Consider the following 22,279-nt stretch of genomic DNA (forward strand, 5'->3'; position numbering starts at 1 on the left):
AAAGAAAGTTGTTGTTACAATATGTATATATGAAAATATGAGAGCCCTATTCCTCAACTGCATTCAAAAGTTATGAGCAGTGTTATATTAAAATTAGACAGGACAAAAACAATGATGACCCCCTCCTTCCCAATCTTTGATCTTAAGAGGGCATAAAGACAAAGATGAGCTACAATCTGATGCACCACATAATGTATATGATGCATTTTGTCACTTTTTCTTGATGTAAACAGAACAGCTAGATATATATTAATTCTTCTATAAAAATTTATTCGTCTTCAACAATTTTAATAAAATTAAATACATCGCATAAATACATGTATACATTTCAATGATTCATACATGAGATCAATAGTTAACACTATAGAATTACTTTAATAGTAAGTTAAAAACAAATCTAAAACAGAAATAATCAATTTAATTAGGTCATATATGTATATATACTGATTATTATATCCTTAAAAATTCTTTGTATCACAGTAAGAAAAGTGGAGACGTGAGAACACCTGAGTCTGTACTGAGAATATACAAGTGCATGCCTATAGTTATACGTCAAATACAAGAACAAATAAACAAATATTGTATTGCGTAAAAATAAACTAATAAATAATTGTAACATTATATTGCGCATAAATAAATAAATAATCACACAATATATTGCGTTTACAGTTCTGTCCGTGGAAGCTGGTCGGTTTGAGACTCCAGGAATCTCTGACAACATCGGAGACATTTGGTGTATACTTCCTCAAATACTTCAATTTCTGACTGAGAAATTACACAACAATATAATTAATGACATGTATCTAATCAAGACTATGCAGCTTAAAGGTACGGATTAACGATTTTCCCAAAAATTTTGTTTTTCACTTTCAATGATCAAAACCTACTGCATGTCTAGTGTGTTTAAAAGATTTCATATAAAAATTAGGGTTATACATTATCACAGAAGCTCATTTTAGAGAGTTTATTACTTGTTTTGTAAACAAAGATTGCGGTATGTTATTGTTTACAAATTTTTTAAAAGAAATGGATATTGATCTAAGTTTATTATATCTTTCACATTTCAAGCATTCCTTGGGTAAAATGTGTCATCTACAAGTTAAACTTTGTGGCTTTATATTACAAAATTAATATTTCATTGGTTTGTTAGTATGTACATTAAAAGACTCAAGTCTTTGTTTACATAACACAGATTTAAGGCTAGAATATTGCTTTTATTCTTCTGAGTTCTGAGTGACCTTTCCAAAATTACCTTGAAAGACTCAAATTTGCTCAAAAGTTCTTGTCTCAAGGAATATTTGTGAGCAATTTCTAGATCTAACGAAAGCGTTGGAAGATATGAGGTCGAACGGATGGACAGATATGAGGCTGACTATATGCTCCCCCTTAATGTTTTGGGGAGCATTATAAACTATAACCAAAAGAGAGAGAGAGAGAGAGAGAGAGAGAGAGAGAGAGAGAGAGAGAGAGAGAGAGAGAGAGAGAGAAAGAGAGAGAGCTCTAAATTACTTGCCATATAAGGATCATAAATTTGTGGATCTTCCCCTTTAATATCATACTGCCCTAGTAACTGAATTTTTGCTCAACACTGCTGTGGTAATACTTTTTTAAGGTCACTGAAAATAAAGAAATTCCAAGACAATGTGATTTAAATTACTATCGGCTAAAATTTGAAAAAACTCTAATTCTAGTTTTTCTGCTTAGATCTCCTGATGTCAGTAAATAAGACTAAATTTCCAAAGCAAGGCTGAGTTACAGTGGTGCAATTTTGTCAGTTATGGACCAGGAGTATTGACAGATGAAATATACAGGAATATATACATGTAGTCTGGTGTCTATACATGCAGATGTAACAATACCTGTATTCTATTTTAAACTTTTTAAATGAAAATTTGAGATAGGTGAACAAAATTTGAAATAATGAATATTATTAATATCATTAATTGAAAGGAATGAATTGCAAATGAACCTGGATCCCTGAATCTCTAGTCAGGTGCTCTACCAACTGAGCTTACTGGCCACCAGCGTTCGAGCCCAGCTGACCGCTCCACCATCAAATACATCAAGTAGAGTGCAGACACCTGACTTTCTGTATATTCAACACAAGTTAATTGAATAAGCTCTCAACTTGATGTCTCCCCCAGGCTTAACGCTAGTCCACTCAACCAAGAAAATCTCAGTTTCAAAACTAGGCCTTTAATAAGATGGAAACTTCGATGTCAACAAGCAATTAACTTTACCTTAAATTATAATCATCCATTCCAAGAATAAATTTAAACTTTGTAAAATCAGCTTCTGTTATCTGTCAATTGAAACACATTTTAATTATTAATAGTTATGATACCCAAGCTAACAATCAGACACAAAAATTCATGAACATTTGCTATATAATGTACAAATCATTAGTTACCAAGTCCATTCTCATTCTTTTATAAAAATAAACGATGAATTTATAATCTTGTGAAATCTTTCTACAGATAATATATATATATATAATTATATATATGAATAAACAAATAAAAATAAATAACAGAGATTATTAAATGATATATATTATCTAGGTAGATAATTATATATAATATGGAATTGTTACATTCTGTGAGGACTCAATTTTTGAAGTACCCACCTATCTAGTTCTATAGAGGTACCCACCTATCTAGTTCTATAGAGATACCCACTTGTCTAGTTCTATAGAGGTACCCACCTATCTAGTTCTATAGAGGTACCCACCTATCTAGTTCTATAGAGGTACCCACCTATCTAGTTCTATAAAGGTACCCACCTATCTAGTTCTATAAAGGTACCCACCTATCTAGTTCTATAGAGATACCCACTTGTCTAGTTCTATAGATATACCCACGTGTCTAGTTCTATAGAGATACTCACTTGTCTAGTTCTATAGAGATACCCACGTGTCTAGTTCTATAAAGGTACCCACCTATCTAGTTCTATAGAGATACCCACCTATCTAGTGCTATAGAGATACCCACCTATCTAGTTCTATAGAGATACCCACTTGTCTAGTTCTATAGAGATACCCACCTATCTAGTTCTATAGAGATACCCACCTATCTAGTGCTATAGAGATACCCACTTGTCTAGTTCTATAGAGGTACCCACCTATCTAGTTCTATAGAGATACCCACCTATCTAGTTCTATAGAGATACCCACCTATCTAGTGCTATAGAGATACCCACCTGTCTAGTTCTATAGAGATACCCACTTGTCTAGTTCTATAGAGATACCCACCTATCTAGTTCTATAGAGATACCCACCTATCTAGTTCTATAGAGATACCCACCTATCTAGTTCTATAGAGGTACCCACCTATCTAGTTCTATAGAGGTACCCACCTATCTAGTTCTATAGAGATACCCACCTATCTAGTGCTATAGAGATACCCACTTGTCTTGTTCTATAGAGATACCCACCTATCTAGTTCTATAGAGGTACCCACCTATCTAGTTCTATAGAGATACCCACCTATCTAGTGCTATAGAGATACCCACTTGTCTAGTTCTATAGAGATACCCACCTATCTAGTTCTATAGAGGTACCCACCTATCTAGTGCTATAGAGATACCCACCTATCTAGTTCTATAGAGATACCCACCTATCTAGTTCTATAGAGATACCCACCTATCTAGTGCTATAGAGATACCCACTTGTCTAGTTCTATAGAGATACCCACCTATCTAGTTCTATAGAGGTACCCACCTATCTAGTTCTATAGAGATACCCACCTATCTAGTGCTATAGAGATACCCAATTGTCTAGTTCTATAGAGATACCCACCTATCTAGTGCTATAGAGATACCCACTTGTCTAGTTCTATAGAGATACCCACCTATCTAGTGCTATAGAGATACCCACCTATTTAGTTCTATAGAGGTACCCACCTATCTAGTTCTATAGAGGTACCCACCTATCTAGTTCTATAGAGATACCCACCTATCTAGTTCTATAGAGATACCCACCTATCTAGTTCTATAGAGATACCCACTTGTCTAGTTCTATAGAGATACCCACCTATCTAGTTCTATAGAGGTACCCACCTATCTAGTTCTATAGAGGTACCCACTTGTCTAGTTCTATAGAGGTACCCACCTATCTAGTTCTATAGAGGTACCCACCTATCTAGTTCTATAGAGGTACCCACTTGTCTAGCTTTATTGAGGTACCCACTTGTCTAGCTTTATTGAGGTACCCACCTGTCTAGCTCTATGATGGTATCCATCCATCATATTATTTCGCTGTAACATTGCTACTGTAAATTCATCTGGGGGTTTTCCTTCATGCCAGTTAGCTATGCCAGCACTATCTATATTCCACTGTAAGGAAAGGAAGCAAGAAGCCCATAAGCCTTAATGGTCACCTGAGCAAAAAACTACTTAGAAATGTGTAGGTTGATGATTCAAGTGTATTGCATCTTTCAAACTCTGAACTGGATATTGTCAGTTTTTTGTAGCCAACAACAATGAATATTTATTTTAATTTGATTGTCTGAATATATCTATTTATAACTGTTTTCACCACTGATCTTAATATATGTTTAAAAGTTGTGACTAAATGTCTCTCATAAAAAATGACAATAATGAGTTCCTTGAATCTCTTCACTACAACATTATAGCCTAAGACAAATATATTTCTGACCTTTTTACCAGTTTTTACCTATCTTAATGAACGAGGTCTGTCACGGCCTGTGAAAGAACCTGGTCCTTCTGCACATGAATCATTGGAGCTCTTTACTGACTGTACTAATGACAGGTCAGAAGACAGAGGGATGGACAAACTGACATGAATATTGCTATATTGTATCATCCAAAACTTAGTTGACAGGGCTATACACCTGCTACATAACATGTTCAGCAGTAAAGAAGATAATCAAACATATAATTTATTTTTAGCATATGAGTCATAGAAACCTCCCCTGGGGGCCTGAACCCCGAATCAGGGACCACGAGTTTCACATGTTCTGAAGATGAAATACATTTTTATACATATAACCTATAAAAACCTGAACTCCTGAGACCTGAGCCCCTGATCCTTAAGTTTGAGAATTTCACAATTATAGTAGACGCCTGAGTGCTCATGAAAAATAAGTACATTTGTACTCAGTTTGTCTGTTATATGTTATGGAGTAATGACAAAGATATCTAGAGTTTGTGTCACTTTTAATATTTTTTGGATCTAAAGGGGACAGTGTCCAGAAAATTTTACAATCAACATTTGCTAGCTGCACCCTAGAAATGCTAATGTATGTACACACACAGGGCTAGAAATAATTATTTTTATTCACTGGTCACTTGGGCTATCAACTTAGATTCTTACTGGTCAATTGATAACTTTTACTGTCCCGTCGGATCAGTTGATATGAAAATGACTGGTCCAATTTTCATGATTAGGCCTATTATCGTGTTTATTGAAACTAGCACCAACAGCAGGTTTAAAAAATGTCGTAATCATATTATCTTATTCATGTTTTTCACTTAAAACCTTAGAAAATAATTGGCATCATGCATCTTCACTTTTCTTGTCATTTGTGAAAGTGTAATGTCACTGAATTACAAAAACATCACAAAAGTAGACAGCTCATTCTAAGGCTCTTGCAGCGGAAAACACACTTCTTAGATAAACTAACTCAGAACTCCTCCTGTGACTCGTATCTTAATTTGTGTAAAGTGTAGAGAAATCATCTGATGGTTGCCGATTGTATACTCCGCTTAAGACAACTCGTTCTTAGAAACATTCTTGAATTTATCTACATTTTGTTACTTCATACATAGTATAACTTCACAAAAAGTGAATTTGTGTACACTAAAAATCTGGACACACATGTCTAATATTTACTTGTCCAATGGTTGAGAAATTTTGATAAGTATTAAATCAATTTTCCCCAAGGGCACGTGTTCTTTAAAAATCACTAGCTCAAGTGCATAATTTACTGGCCCCGGACTATCGGGCCATCGATTATTTTGAGCTCTGACACACATTTAGTTGACTGGTTTCTGAGAGGAAGTTGATAATGTGGAAAATTTAACAATGGATAGATGCACAACGAGTAGGCATGAACAGCAATAGGCCACCTCAGTGACTGGACAGTTGGGTGATCTAAAAACCAACATGTAAATGTGACATTGTCTAGGAGTTAGATTTTAAAAAAGTATACTAATAAATGCTTACAACTATATAGAAACTATATTTTACATTTAAGGTAGTGATTGCATGGGTCATTGAAAATTAATGAATCTATGAATTTTTTTGATTTTTACATATTTTGTAGTTGACAGTATCTGTAACTCATTATGAAAGTATCATATATGGTTTTCAAGGAAATTGTTACACCACGGTTGTCATAGTAACCCCTCTTGTCGACTTTCCGTAATAAATGGTACAGGTATTTCAGATGATGTTTAAAAATGATACAAAAGGGGTAAGTAATACAAATTTTATATCAAATTGAAGTTAAAGCCTTAAATAATATATAATTTGTATTAATATGTCCATTTATTTTCATATGAAATAAAAGCAGGCCTGCTTATGAGCAATTTCGCAATTTTTAGAAAGCAATTATTCACCAAAGCAGACATATTTTTACCCCTGAGAAATAAATGACCAATGAATTTTTTTTTATTTTTAAATGTTTTAACATATGCTAGTTGGAATTTTTCCTGAAAGTATCAATATTGGTTTTCAGGTTTACTAAGGCGCTATGATCACTATAGTCACCCCCTCCCCCTCCTTACGTTTAATTGCTGCATATGATAATTACAATAAATATGCATCTTACTTGTATCTATTCTAACTCATTTAAACTATAAAAATGTTTAGATGTTTATTATTGAAATTATTCCACATAGAATGATAGAACTGTTGCTTTGGAGATGTTTTAATTACTTTCTGTTTGAAATTACTTGTATATTCATGCTCTGGAAGTGTATGTTAAAAACGCAGGAAATATAACCCATCCGATGTAAACTGTGCATTGTGACGTTGATACCTGCAACGTCTTTTTGTTCTCCTTTCAAACCAAGCAATTATCAAACAACAACAAAACTTTCTTCTTATTTTTTTATATTATAAGAAATAACTGAACTAATTGAGAAAAAGATATTAACAGCAAGTGCTGCTTTTTAGAATACAGACTTTTTGATTTCTCTTAACATCCACGTTACATTGTAGCATTTTAGATTTATATGCACTAACACTATATACATGTTATGAAATTCATAGCATTATATATTATGATTTTAATAGGCCTAGTGGTTTGTGAAATAAATTTACGTGCTGCAAGACTGCAAATTAACGGGGGGGGGGGGGGGGGGGGGGGGGGGGGGGGTATGTATCATGGAGACTTGGAGCCTAATGATTATTATTTAAAAGATAATTAAAACATAAGGGATTTTTCATTTGTATTGTATTTTATTAGTATATTTCTAAACATAATTTCACTTTACCCTGTGTCTGGTTATAGCTGACAAGTCTTTGTTTCCATTGTCTGTCATTATTACTGATGGTAAAGCGCTTGACGTATTTCAGAATCGGAAACGAAAATAGTCTCTTTTTAGATACATGTACTACATGTCTGATTATTGAATAAACCACGTGATGCCTTGCAATCACTATCTTAACTGCATTATATATGCTTTCATTTAAATGATATTAAATACAAATTCCAATCAAACACTGAACTTTTCACATCAATGACAGGCCGAAAGATAAACCTCCTCCTAAAAATTCTCAGTGCTACTGAATTCTGTCCTTACTTGGTCTTGGAGTCCTTTAGATTTTACCAAATGATGAAAAATACCCTCCGACATCGTAGATCGACATGTATTTCCTGAAATTCATGTCATTTACATAATTTTGATTTCTTCACTAAAACAACAAAATACAAAACATGGTAAAATATAAATGCAATTTTAAACACACTACACTTTCAACTTAAGCTTTGTGTATCTTTCACAAAATATCAGTTCTACTTGCCCAATGAGACAGATAAATTTATGTCTTAGACATCGGCAGTCCTAGTTGATGTAGACCTGTGTTTGTAGATCAGTCTGTGCCTTTACATTACTGTGTGTATGGTATGTGTTTATGTAAGTACAAATTCAAGGGCCCTATTGTACAACCCCATAATCCCCTCCTCTTCCCATCATAGGCACCTGAAATGGATAGCGTGGGTTGATCTATGTACATACCCCCTTTCTACCCAATGAAAAAAAAAATATTGCACTAATGATATATCCATAATTATATGTGATTTCCCGACCAATCACCCTTATATGTCGTTCTGAATAGTCAGTTTCTACTTTCTATAACTTTTGAAAATTAGTAACTCACAAGTGGTCAACTCAATTTTAAAAGCTGAACAGAAAGGGGAAACTGACTATTCAAAACGACTTATGAGAATGATCTGCAGGGAAATCACATATTTTGAGTAAATTATTGGTTCTAAATTCATTTTTTCATTGGGTCTAAAGGGAGAGGGTGTGTGTTACATATGTAACAGAGACATTTTTATGCCTCTGATGGGATTTGAACCCAGGTCTCTGGCACACAAGTCCAGCACTCTACCATATTGAGCTAAAGGGTTAACCCACTAGCCAGAGCTAGTAGGAATAAATGCCATATCACTCGCACTACCACATGTACACAAGACTAAATTATTTAACAGGTTGGGAAAACTTCCCCTATTGCGAGATCTTCTCGCTAAAACGCGATTATCCCTCTTTAGCGAGAAAGTAAACATTAATTACCATAAACAGGTGTTTTGGTGTCTTTATTGAAAGTAATGGCAAATTCTCTGCAATGCTGAACAAGTGCGACAAACACTCAACATGACGCGCATTGTCTCTATAAAATTGACAACACAGTCAAGAAATTGCATATCAAAGTTGCTCCGTAAGAGGGAAGCAGTCTGAAATCCAATGCATATCTTGAGTGTTTTAGTTTTGATTGATATATAAATTTGCATATTAAGTATCAGGCATTTTAGCACTTTTTCTTCTTTTCAGGTGAAACACGAAGATATGCCCTCCATAGGTGTTTTTGTCAGTTGTACGGGATATATTTACTCTCGCTAGAGAGGGATTATCGCGTTTTTGCGAGAATATCTCGCTGTAGGGGAAGTGTTCCCAACCTGGTCAATTATCAATACACGCTATCCACACTTCAGTTTTCAGTACCTGTACTTCTCAACCCCTCCCCACATTCCGCTACTGTTCTTCCTTCTTACCTAAACATACAAACAGCACCGAAAATGGTTTGTCCATTGCAATTAGGAATCCTAAACTATCAACTAGCTGACTGTCGGATGTTCAAATCTCTTTGCTACGCCTACTTTCATTTTGTTAGCTATTTTAATCGATGTTAATAGAATGCTTAGTGTTTCCATATGGCGAAACGTTTGAAAGACGTTCTATGATAATGGCGTCTGCATTCGGTCACTTTGGCCGCAGATCGCTAAAATTTTCCAGAAGTCTACGACATATTCTGCAATATGATCCATGTAGTATCGCTCAAAGATCAGCATCTGAATTCAGGTTATTCCACCTTGACAGAAAACGTGAAGGTAACCCATTATTTTTATGAAGCGAGTATTTTCATTCGAATTTCCTCTATAGATCTATCTCAATTTTTGTTTTTGTACCTATGTATTTGCCTTAAGTTCAACGGTGCTTTATAATCTTAGAATCGATATGAGTGTAATATTGCGATAGAGTAAATTGAGCGATAAAGATAAATTTGATTGACGTGTGGTTTTGTTGATTTCATCCAGCATCAATACCAATCCAAATGCCAGCCTTGTCCCCAACAATGACAGAAGGCACCATTGTTAAATGGCACAAAAAAGAAGGTGTGTACCTGTGTAAAGTACTGCACGACAGGTGTAATGTGCTGTTTTTGCAAATATGAAATTAATTGATCTAATCGAAAGCAGTAGGAGACACTTCTTCTTCCCGTCCAAGTGCTGAAACCACAGAAGTATTTTCACACTTTGTTAATTCAATATTATAAAGTTTTTTAGGGGTTTAAGATTGATGTACAGTCGCTTTATACATAACATGCAATCTATTCTGAAGGTGACCCCATATCTCCCGGTGACGTGTTGTGTGATATCCAGACTGATAAGGCAGTGGTTTCACTGGATACAGAGGAAGAGGGCGTACTAGCTAAAATACTGGTAAACAGCAACAAACTGTACAATACTGGTAAACAGCAACAAACTGTACAATGCTGGTAAACAGCAACAAACAGTACAATACTGATAAACAGCAACTAACAGTAAAATACTGACAAACAACAACAAACAGTAAAATACTGACAAACAACAACAAACAGTAAAATACTGACTAACAACAACAAACAGTACAATACTGACAAACAACAACAAACAGTACAATACTGACAAACAACAACAAACAGTACAATACTGGTAAAGAACACCAAACAGTAAAATACTGACAAACAACAACAAACAGTAAAATACTGACAAACAACAACAAACAGTAAAATACTGACAAACAACAACAAACAGTAAAATACTGACAAACAACAACAAACAGTACAATACTGGTAAAGAACACCAAACAGTAAAATACTGACAAACAACAACAAACAGTAAAATACTGACAAACAACAACAAACAGTAAAATACTGACAAACAACAACAAACAGTACAATACTGACAAACAACAACAAACAGTACAATACTGACTAACAACAACAAACAGTAAAATACTGACAAACAACAACAAACAGTAAAATACTGACAAACAACAACAAACAGTAAAATACTGACAAACAACAACAAACAGTACAATACTGACAAACAACAACAAACAGTAAAATACTGACAAACAGCAACAAACAGTAAAATACTGACAAACAACAACAAACAGTAAAATACTGACAAACAGCAACAAACAGTAAAATACTGACAAACAACAACAAACAGTAAAATACTGACAAACAACAACAAACAGTAAAATACTGACAAACAACAACAAACAGTAAAATACTGACTAACAACAACAAACAGTAAAATACTGACAAACAACAACAAACAGTAAAATACTGACAAACAACAACAAACAGTAAAATACTGACAAACAACAACAAACAGTAAAATACTGACAAACAACAACAAACAGTAAAATACTGACAAACAACAACAAACAGTAAAATATTGACAAACAACAACAAACAGTAAAATACTGACAAACAACAACAAACAGTAAAATACTGACAAACAACAACAAACAGTACAATACTGACAAATAACAACAAACAGTACAATACTGACAAACAACAACAAACAGTACAATACTGGTAAAGAACACCAAACAGTAAAATACTGACAAACAACAACAAACAGTAAAATACTGACAAACAACAACAAACAGTAAAATACTGACAAACAACAACAAACAGTAAAATACTGACAAACAACAACAAACAGTACAATACTGGTAAAGAACACCAAACAGTAAAATACTGACAAACAACAACAAACAGTACAATACTGACAAACAACAACAAACAGTAAAATACTGACAAACAACAACAAACAGTAAAATACTGACAAACAACAACAAACAGTACAATACTGACAAACAACAACAAACAGTACAATACTGACTAACAACAACAAACAGTAAAATACTGACAAACAACAACAAACAGTAAAATACTGACAAACAACAACAAACAGTAAAATACTGACAAACAACAACAAACAGTACAATACTGACAAACAACAACAAACAGTAAAATACTGACAAACAGCAACAAACAGTAAAATACTGACAAACAACAACAAACAGTAAAATACTGACAAACAACAACAAACAGTAAAATACTGACAAACAACAACAAACAGTAAAATACTGACAAACAACAACAAACAGTAAAATACTGACAAACAACAACAAACAGTAAAATACTGACTAACAACAACAAACAGTAAAATACTGACAAACAACAACAAACAGTAAAATACTGACAAACAACAACAAACAGTAAAATACTGACAAACAACAACAAACAGTAAAATACTGACAAACAACAACAAACAGTAAAATACTGACAAACAACAACAAACAGTAAAATATTGACAAACAACAACAAACAGTAAAATACTGACAAACAACAACAAACAGTAAAATACTGACAAACAACAACAAACAGTAAAATACTGACAAACAGCAACAAACAGTAAAATACTGACTAACAGCAACAAACAGTAAAATACTGACAAACAACAACAAACAGTAAAATACTGACTAACAACAACAAACAGTAAAATACTGACAAACAACAACAAACAGTAAAATACTGACAAACAACAACAAACAGTAAAATACTGACAAACAACAACAAACAGTAAAATACTGACAAACAACAACAAACAGTACAATACTGACAAACAGCAACAAACAGTACAATACTGACTAACAACAACAAACAGTAAAATACTGACAAACAGCAACAAACAGTACAATACTGACAAACAACAACAAACAGTACAACACTGGTAAACAACAACAAACAGTAAAATACTGACTAACAACAACAAACAGTACAATACTGGTAAAGAACACCAAACAGTAAAATACTGACAAACAACACCAAACAGTAAAATACTGACAAGCAACAACAAACAGTACAATACTGACAAACAACAACAAACAGTACAATACTGGTAAACAACAACAAACAGTAAAATGTTGTATAGTTTTACTTTGAACATTTTTATTGGTAGTGTTACATGTAATGATGGGAATCGGTGAGAATTTCATAATCAATGATTGGTTTACCGTACCTAACTAATTATCGATTATAATTGGACATAGAGAAATTCTATAATACAAGTCATTTAACTACATGTTGAAAAAGTGTAAATAAATATTATCTATGTTTATATTTGTTGTTTCTATGCAGAGATTGTGTAAATGAATATTTTCAGTTTGTATTTGTTATTCATTTACTATCTTGATAACCTTTAATTGCATTTATAAAAGTCAATACAATTTTCCCGGGTATGAATTCTTTCGCTTTCATGTGCGCCGCCATTACAATAAACAAAACTTTAAGGTTAATAGATAGGTCACGGCAGGAATATTCTTCAAATCCTACAGTCCTTGAGAAAACAAAATCTAAAAACCGATTAATTGGAATAATATTTTCATAATCGAGTGCTTAGAATTTGCCAACAATCGACTGATTTTCGATTATAATCGATGATTGGAACACCACTAGTTACATGTGTTGATTATGAATTTATAATATATTACCTTCACGGCCATTATGAGTTTTATATTTTTAATTATGATATTCATATGTCATATGATGAGTCACTAATACCGACTAAACAATATTATTCTTATTTTATAAGTCTTCTACATGTATAATCCTTTTGAAATACTCCTACTAAGGTTTTTGTCCCCTTCCCCTCCCTCTACCATACCCTGTTGACCCCTCATCAAAGTACTACCTTGTATATAAAAAGTGAAGATAACGAACAGCAATCAATCTCATAACTCCTATAAACAATACAAAATAGAGGTTTGGGCAAACACAGACCCCTGGACACACCAGAGGTGGGATCAGGTGCTATGATATCAATTTCCTAATTATTCCAAAGGGGCTCATATCTTCCTAAACGTAGAATAATTCCTAAAAAGCTCTTTTTTATCTGACATTAGTTATATCATGTATATACATGTACTTATCTTATATTTTAGAAACAGGAAAACACAAAGGATGTGCTGATTGGATCATTGATTGCGGTAATGGTAGAGGAAGGCGATGACTGGGAGAATGCAGAGATTCCAACATCATCAGATTCATCATCAGAATCTTCACAATCCTCAGGCTCCTCTGATACTGAAACAACAGCAACACCTACTGCAAGGTTCATAATGAAACTGATATTGTTAAAACTTCAGAGCTGAATATTGTGAGGCCTCTCATACATATTCTGTACACAGTATGAATAAGACCAGCCTTCTCATTTCATGTTAGGATAGGAGATTAGAAGAAGGGAGCTGGTTTTATTTAGGCTGTGTATGAACATTTATTTGTTAAAGATAAACATTTTCAAGTTAACTCTCAAATTAAGAAATAGAAATCAACATTTTAAAAAATAGCAGAATGTGTGATTAAAAGTTTCAGTTAGAGCATAACGACACAGCCTCAGGTGAACATTATGGCATTTGGGTCTCTTGTTTCAATACAATCAAAATTAATTTGACAGTCTTCACGAAAACATTTAAAACTTGCTGGCCAGTCAGACCAGTGAACTGTCTGAATTTACTGGCCCCAGGGACCTATATACTAATGGGATAGGCAACTCTTATACTAAACTGTGTAAACCTGATGAACTCTAGTACGTCACGAGATCTTGCGAGATCGGCTTATTTTCATTGGCGCCATTTTGAATTTCAAGCGAGAAGACTCCCAGATTGTTACTTTAACTGCTTACACTGCCTTAATTGGTCTTATCTGCGATCGAAAAAGTTATTTACGACATGGTAAGTAATGTTATCTTTGTGTTTATGATCCCTGCTTTAGCCAATCATGTGGTGTTTTCATAGTAATTAAAGATCAGTTACGAATGACTGCCCAAGCGTGGTGTCGCTTGGGTATGTTTACACAACACAGCTGGAGATTGTGGTGCCTTACGGGTTATTATTCTCTGTATTATCCAAGCGGAGAACACTCTCAATTTATAACAATCATAGTTTTTTAATTTTTTGATATCAAAACATGGAAAATCTGTAAATTTCTCTGAGGTATATGTACGAAACAATTTTTGACAAAAGTGTAAGACATAACCCATTTTGTTTTTCAATTTAATCGTAACGTGATAGATAAAGGGAAATAAAACTTACGAAATGTTAACAACAAAAGTCTTAAAAATGGGAAGAATAGTTTATTTTATTGTTACAATGATTATTTGGGTACACAACTTTGTACTCATCATTATTTCTTTCAACATGCTTAAAACAACAAAGACGGGAAGTTTACTATGCAAGCGCTAAATAAACATAGGTAACCCCTGAGATTTCTTTGATCGCCCCTAGTACTTATGCTATCAAAACAGTACTATAATTAATTTATGATTAGTAATTGGCTTACTATCAACATACACTGTAAAAATTCATTGTCTGCAGTAACAATGCAAATAATATTTCATGCGTTTCTGTTTAAATTTGATGGTCAATTTAACGTGCTATTAAAACATCATAACAAATTTTTGATAGCACAAGAGATTATTTAAAGTATTTGTAGCACTAATCTTGTTTTATCAACACAATAATTATTCCCTACCTGCAGAAACTGGATGAGAAAAAAACCGGAATCTTCTGTTTACATCTGAAATACGCCATCTTACATCTCGCGGGGCTCATTTGCATATGAATGGGGTTGTCCGAGAGATCGCGAGACTTGCGATAGTTGCCTATCCCGTTAGTATATAGGTCCCTGCTGGCCCACAGTGAAATTTATTGGCCCCCTAAATTTTCATATATTTATCACATACATTATGGAATGCATTGTCAAATTGTACAATTTACTGGAACTATGGTTATTACTCGTATTCATATCCACCCTAAGACATCCTTTCTGTCGATACCAGAAAAACAACACCGTACACGGTATTTTCTCTCTCTTCGCCCACAAACAACAAGACTACAAATTCACGTATTTTTCACAAACATGAAAACAGCCCAAGTGCACCTAAGGAAGTAGCCTTCTCTACCAACATGAAATGTAAACGATTGATTAATTCTATAAACTATAGATATTGCATAAAATCAGAGATACAAATGTAACTGCAATTGACAAAGTTAATTTTAATTGGACAATTCAATAAAGCAGCAATTACCGGTGTGCGGTGCGATACAGAATGCGGCCATTTTTGTTGTTTCAACAAGTTGTTCATTTAATATTCACGCGATCAACGTACAAGTTATCTTGAAAATTACAAGTATAGTTATCGTTTTTTATGAAATAAATAAACCACGATGTCCAAACACTTACTTTATGAGCTATTTTTTGATTTATTTTGATGGTAAATTTAAGCAAATAAGACGTTTAGAATATCTAAATCCAACATTATATTTAATGTGATTTACAAAAAGTCTACAAGTCCATCAGACTTCCAGATTTTTAATTTTCACTGACCCGACCGTAAAATTCACTGGCCTCGGTCTTCGGACCACTGAGTTTTCGTGAAGACTGATTTGAGTACAAAAAATGTACTTCTTTAAAGTTTTAAGATCATGTAAACTAATATCAATCTTAGCAATATATTGTATACAGGTAATTTTTATGTATAGTGGATTTTTCACAAGAAGTATTTGTAATTGTAGCACTTTATTGTTTAGCACAATTTCATTTATTGAAAATTAATTATTTATATGATTTGAAATGATAGTGATTCAATTTTTGGCTAATTTTCCTCATCCTCTCAAGAGGTCAACATATCCAGCACACTAAAATTACTTGATGTATACATGTAAACTATGTGTATGAAACAAGTTGACTAGCTTATGATCTACTGCTTGATTCTATTTAGTGTATTTTATATTCTCTTAGAATTCGAATGAGTCCTGCTGCTAGAAAACTTCTTGAGGAATACAATATATCTAGTCCACATACAGTCCCAGCAACAGGACCTCATGGAATGATTAATAAAGGGTTAGTATATAACTAGTCCCTTACAACAGGAACCTCATGGAATGATTAATAAAGGGTTAGTATGTATCTAGTCCATTACAACAGGAACCTCATGGAATGATCAATAAATGGTGAGTATGTATACAGTCCACATAACATTCCCTGCAACAGGACCTCATGGAATGATCTGTAATGAGTTATAAATTCTGTAGTTTAGTTCATTTTTCCATAGGCTTCATGGCTAATAAGGTTGATCCTTGTCTCCATGGTGCTCTGCTGTTGAAAGTTTTAAAACACACCCCTCCCCCCTGCGTGGCATCAGTACATCCCATATTAACTCCCCCCTGCACATTATCAGTTTATCCCATATTAACCCCTAGTTAAAGATGGAACCCATTTTCAGCTGGTTAGACTGAGACAATGCAATAAAGTGTCATGTTTAAGTACACAACATGCAGAGTCCAGTGTCAAAGCTGGAATTTGAACAAGTGACCCTTCAATTCCTCGTCTTACCCACTAGACCTCTGAGCCACACACTCCACATCGTGATCAATTTTAAAGTTTTGAAATGCAGTCAATTATTATATCAAGGTGGTTTTTCCTTGGTTTTTTTTTTTTTTATTGATTTACCGGTATGATATTCAGAAGAACTTACTCAATAAAATTTTCAAAATTGATAGTCGAGTACAAAAAAAAAACAACCCAAAATTGTTGTAATTGTTTTGCACTCTGTATCTTTCAGAGATGTTCTGAAATATGCCCAGTCAAAGAATTTGTCAAAAATTGATTTGGCAAGTGTGAAGGCCCCTCATACAGAAAAGCCAACATCCGCTGGTAAGACCTCAGCGGTACAGCCAGCCCAAGCAGTGCCCCGGGCACCACCCACTGTTTCAGTGTCACCAGACGGCGGCTTCCAAGACATAGAGACCACCAGCATGAGGAGAGTGATTGCCCAGCGCCTCACACAATCAAAGGTCAGGGTTTACAACAGAGGTATTCAAAATCTTTCTACTTTACTTTTAGCAGAATCTCAACAGAGTTGAACGTGGCTATTTTGCTGCAAGGAAGGTAATTCAGGGAGGCCATCAACTATACTTCAATATCCAAATGTTAGACATATTAATATATATCTGTAAGCAGTTCTATTGATGATTTGCTAACAGATGATAAGGTAGTGGTATTGTTTTGGGCCCCACGCGTGTTTGAAGGTCAAGGTTATGGTAAGCTTAAGATAAACTAGAATTTGTGAAGAATTGTTATGTTCAGATGATAACTAAAAACATCCATTCTGGCATGCCCGAGTCTTTGATAAACTTTCACTCTTCATCGAACCACTGCATCAGCCCAATCAATTCATAGGAAGATGGGGGAACTTGTCTTACAAAAACAGCAATATTACTATGAAAAAACATTTTGTTCATGCATGAATTCTCTACTGGTGGAATTATTGAAATTTACAAACCAAACTTGTCTTTAATTTTGATATTTCTCATTTTAAGGTTTTTGGTTAGACAGCAAAGCTCTCAAATGTACATGTAGCAGATTTTTAATGCTTTATTTAATTTACCTTTTGGTTTCAATGTACTGCACATGTCAATTTCAAAACTTTTAAGGGTTGATCGGGAAGCTAACATCAACTGAGACTATGATTGTGCAAGAATGACAAGTATTTATATTAAATTGAATCTAAGTCACGGAATACAAGAATGACAAGTATTTATATTAAATTGAATCTAAGTCACGGAATACAAGTATGACAAGTATTTATATTAAATTGAATCTAAGTCACGGAATACAAGTATGGTTTCATATGTGAGGAAGATCCCTTTCTTTTTTTAATCACACTGCATTCAATTTCCGACATCGGCAGATGAATTTGTTGCTGTGGTTATAAATTTGATCTCTGCTACTTTGATTCATTTTTGTAGACGATGATCCCTCATTCCTACATGTCTATTGAGTGTAACGTGGATGCGGCTATGAATCTCAGAAAAAAATTTATTGGTAAGTATGACTATATCATGCGGGGCGTCTTTCTTAAACCCTAGGAAGAAATTAGATATATTTCAACCGATGTCTTCCGTCAAGTATAAATGCATCATAAACGACAGTATGTGTATCTTCTTGTGATGAGTCGTGCTCGAGACACTAAATTGCCCTTGTGGGTATGAAATGTAGGCAATAATTAAATATTCCTGTTGAATGAAGTTAGACTCTTCTAAGTACAGCATGACTATATTAAACATTCTAATGAACTTGATCGAATACTCACATTCCGTATAAACTGAATTTGTTATATTTCTTTGTCATTCATTATCTAAATGTCATTTTATATTCGTGTATGTTATGATTAAAGAGTGCATTATTCTTCCTATACCAAAAAAATATCTACATATAATCGTAAGATCTTTGTTTTTGGTTTTTACGTATTTTTGATGAATGGAAAATATCCATCAATCTTAGAGAAATTGTCACTGAATTAAATGTTATATGGTTAGTGTATCATGTTATATTTTTTGTTAGATTCTGGAACCAAAGTGTCATTGAATGACATCATTGTGAAGGCAGCAGGCTACTCACTTCAGGTCAGTATGAAAAACTGATGTCTGTTTTATAGTATGTTTACAACCAATATCAGTCATTTTTGTTCTTGTTATGGAAAATCCATGTATTGATTTTTAAAATTATTAAAATTATTTTTACAGAGGGTACCAAAAGTGAACTCCCACTGGGCGGAGGAATCCGTTCAAGTTCAATCGTCGGTAGACATCTCAGTTGCTGTGGCAACAGACAGTGGCCTCATCACTCCAATCATCAGGAATGCTGTCAACCTAAGCATATCTCAAATCTCTACCACCACCAAGGTTTGTCTGTATTCAGGTGTTTCTGTAACTGCAGATTCAGTACAGAGGTGTTCTTACATACTTGATACATAGTCATGTGTCATTCAATTTCCATATTCTGTGCTTATCAAATCAAAGTTATAAATCTAGTAATGAAATTGTAGTTCTGTTAGACATGTACATTTCTTAAATTCAGGAATATTCATAACTTTGTGATCCATACATGTATCTATTTAATTAGTTCCTAGCAAAAAAGACCCTTATCTTGTCTAATAATGTTTTAAAATGCCATAATGAAAAGGTACATCATTTTTTAACATACTTCTAAAGAAAGATCCCGTGGGGATCCGGGTTAGAATAGGTCCTCAGTATCTCCTTGCTTGTCATAAGAGGTGACTAAATGGGGCGGTCCTACGGATGAGACCGCAAAAACCTAGGTCCTGTGTCACAGCAGGTATGGCACGATAAAGATCCCTCCCTGCTCAATGGCCATAAGCGCCGAGCATAGGTTTAAATTTTGCAGCCCTTCACCGGCAGTGGTGACGTCTCCATATAAGTGAAATATTCTCGAGAGGGACGTTAAACAATATTCAATCAATCAATCTAAAGAAAGATATCATGATTACCAATCACCAGCTGTCATCGTTGATTGACTGCAACATCTTGACGACAATCAATATTGCTTTAAATATCATTATTATTGTATAATTATTTGAAGGGATTATTCTCTGTTGTTCATACTTCAGCACTGAATTACTTGATGGTCCTTTTTTGCTTGGAATGGCTCTTATCATCAAACCTCATATAAATAAATTTCATGCTGATGACAGGCATACAATATTTGTTCAGTTTACACATGTAGATTTTAACATTCATGTAATGACTGAAGCTTGGACAATACTGTGTTAGATGTAAATGTGTAGATACATGTACATTTTGTTCATTTGTTTGGACTCTCTCTTCCTTAAGAAAGCATACTTTGATTACAACAGGAACTTGCTGTGAAAGCCAGAGAGGGAAAGTTACAGTTACAGGAATTTCAGGGAGGGTCTTTCACGTAAGTTGCTTATATTCCACAGTGGTCACATGACCTGTTAACCTTTGAGTTGTGAGTATACAGTCCCTGTGATATTGTTACCTATACAATATATACATGTAGGTAGGGTCCATTACTGCAACAGTGCATGTATCTTTACATCACATTCAACATGAACGCCATTGGTTAATGCAATATTAGGGGAACCCTGTATATATATCAAGACTTGTGGTTTTTTAGCCGAGTTGCAACAAAGTTGAACTCGGCTATTGGTTTGGTGATGCGGGCGGGCGTCAACAATTGGTTTCCGGATGATAACTTGGAAAGTTTAAATCCGAATGAAATGATACTTAAAGATATTGTTATGTACCAGGTAAGGAAGACCCCTATCGATTTTGGAGAAAATAGGTCAAAGGTCAAGGTCACAGTGACCGAAAATAGAATGAAAATTTCAAAAAAATTTGGTTTCCGGATGATAACTCAGAAAGTTTAAATCCGAATCAAATGATACTTAAAGATATTGTTATGTACCAGGTAAGGAAGACCCGTATCGATTTTGGAAAAAATAGGTCAAAGGTCAAGGTCACAGTGACCGAAAATAGAATGAAAATTTCAGAAAAATTTGGTTTCCAGATAATAACTCAGAAAGTTTAAATCCTAATCAAATGATACTTAAAGATATTGTTATGTACCAGGTAAGGAAGACCCCTATTGATTTTGGAGAAAATAGGTCAAAGGTCAAGGTCACAGTGACCGAAAATAGATTTAAAATTCCAAAAAAGTTTGGTTTCAGGAGGAAAACTCGAAAAATTTTTAATTTGAATCAAATGAAACTTGGATATATTGTTGGATACCAGCAAAGCAAGGCCCCTATTGATTTTGGAGAAAAAAGGTCAAAGTCACAGTGACCGAAAATAGATTGAAAACTTCAGACAAATATGGTTTCTGGACAGTAACTCGAAAAGTTTAAAACTGAATCAAATGAAACTTTGTTATATTGTTGGTTAGCAAGTTAGGAAGAAAAAAGGTCAAGGTCACAGTCCTGAAAAAAGATTAAATTTTTTAGAAATATCTGGATCTGCATGATAACTCTAAAAGTTTAAATCCGAATATTCACAATTATAACTATGCCACATCATTCCTGACTTTACAATGTATCCCATGCAACTCGGCTCATGCACCCCTGGGTGCATATATTGATTTTTCTCAATTTATTCAGAATATCCAACCTGGGCATGTTTGGAATTGGAGAATTCTCAGCCATCATTAACCCGCCACAAACTGCTGTGCTAGCTGTTGGAACTTCAGAGCTAAAACCCTCTGTGGAGGGAAAGCCACACTCGTATCTGACTGTGAAAATGTCATATGACAGTCGTGCAATAGATGAGAGTGAAGCCTCCGAGTTCCTGGAGAAATTTCAGAGTGTGTTGGAAAACCCTTCCACCCTTTTAGTTTGAAAGTGATGAAACACACTTCCTTACCTTTAAAATATGTATGGCTATACTATTTAATTGCAAGTGCTTAAGATGTTGTATGATCGTGGGGTGCATTTATTTTTTGTGAGATAGTGAATATTTAATAAAAAATATATTTGTTGTTGAAAATGTTTCATGGATAAATGGAGGATTTATCTCACATTGTTATCAAGCTGTAAATACTTTTAGGAACCAAAATAAATTACTGTATGAACATAGATATCGAACATTCATTTCT

The 22,279-nt window shown here is 34.1% G+C and overlaps 2 protein-coding genes across 7 annotated transcripts; one reads left to right on the plus strand and one right to left on the minus strand.

Annotated features, from left to right (window-relative positions):
- Nucleotides 1-249: 249 nt before the first annotated feature.
- Nucleotides 250-9,375, minus strand: LOC125667763 (uncharacterized protein in rpcF 3'region-like). Of its 6 annotated transcripts, none has more exons than XR_008795875.1 (6): nucleotides 9,240-9,375; nucleotides 7,768-7,841; nucleotides 4,213-4,332; nucleotides 2,241-2,302; nucleotides 1,514-1,616; nucleotides 250-761 (listed from the first exon to the last, which is right to left on the minus strand). XR_008795875.1 is itself a non-coding variant. In XM_056140018.1 (6 exons), the coding sequence occupies exons 1-5, from the start codon at nucleotides 9,274-9,276 to the stop codon at nucleotides 1,999-2,001; spliced, it is 384 nt and encodes a 127-aa protein (XP_055995993.1). In that variant the 5' UTR covers nucleotides 9,277-9,368; the 3' UTR covers nucleotides 1,531-1,616; nucleotides 1,970-1,998. The 6 variants fall into 6 exon arrangements, 4 of the variants coding, with proteins under 4 accessions (XP_055995992.1, XP_055995994.1, XP_055995993.1 ...); XR_008795874.1 differs by having other exon boundaries at nucleotides 250-765; XM_056140018.1 differs by lacking the exon at nucleotides 250-761 and adding an exon at nucleotides 1,970-2,089 and having other exon boundaries at nucleotides 1,531-1,616; nucleotides 9,240-9,368.
- Nucleotides 9,376-9,383: 8 nt separating this feature from the next.
- On the plus strand, nucleotides 9,384-22,261 carry LOC125667761 (pyruvate dehydrogenase protein X component, mitochondrial-like). The gene is made up of 11 exons (XM_048901413.2): nucleotides 9,384-9,575; nucleotides 9,783-9,860; nucleotides 10,087-10,187; nucleotides 13,750-13,919; nucleotides 16,607-16,708; nucleotides 17,430-17,661; nucleotides 18,616-18,691; nucleotides 19,211-19,272; nucleotides 19,393-19,551; nucleotides 20,523-20,587; nucleotides 21,786-22,261. Exons 1-11 carry the CDS (start codon nucleotides 9,425-9,427, stop codon nucleotides 22,021-22,023), a joined length of 1,434 nt encoding a protein of 477 aa, XP_048757370.2. The 5' UTR covers nucleotides 9,384-9,424; the 3' UTR covers nucleotides 22,024-22,261.
- The last annotated feature ends 18 nt before the right edge of the window (nucleotides 22,262-22,279 follow it).

Source organism: Ostrea edulis, chromosome 6 (genome assembly GCF_947568905.1).
Source record: "Ostrea edulis chromosome 6, xbOstEdul1.1, whole genome shotgun sequence".
NCBI classification, from domain to species: Eukaryota; Metazoa; Mollusca; class Bivalvia; order Ostreida; family Ostreidae; genus Ostrea; species Ostrea edulis.

Excerpts from the sequence above, each read along its gene's own strand:
- LOC125667763 (XM_056140017.1), bottom strand. The coding sequence starts at position 9,276 with ATGGACAAACCATTTTCGGTGCTGTTTGTATGTTTAG. Across the intron at positions 7,842-9,239 it reads GGTGCTGTTTGTATGTTTAG|GAAATACATGTCGATCTACG; the intron begins GTAAGAAGGAAG and ends CATGAATTTCAG. Across the intron at positions 2,303-4,212 it reads ACCATCATAGAGCTAGACAG|ATAACAGAAGCTGATTTTAC; the intron begins GTGGGTACCTCA and ends TTCAATTGACAG.
- LOC125667761 (XM_048901413.2), top strand. The coding sequence starts at position 9,425 with ATGATAATGGCGTCTGCATTCGGTCACTTTGGCCGCAGATCGCTAAAA. Across the intron at positions 9,576-9,782 it reads CCTTGACAGAAAACGTGAAG|CATCAATACCAATCCAAATG; the intron begins GTAACCCATTAT and ends GATTTCATCCAG. Across the intron at positions 19,552-20,522 it reads AAATCTCTACCACCACCAAG|GAACTTGCTGTGAAAGCCAG; the intron begins GTTTGTCTGTAT and ends TGATTACAACAG.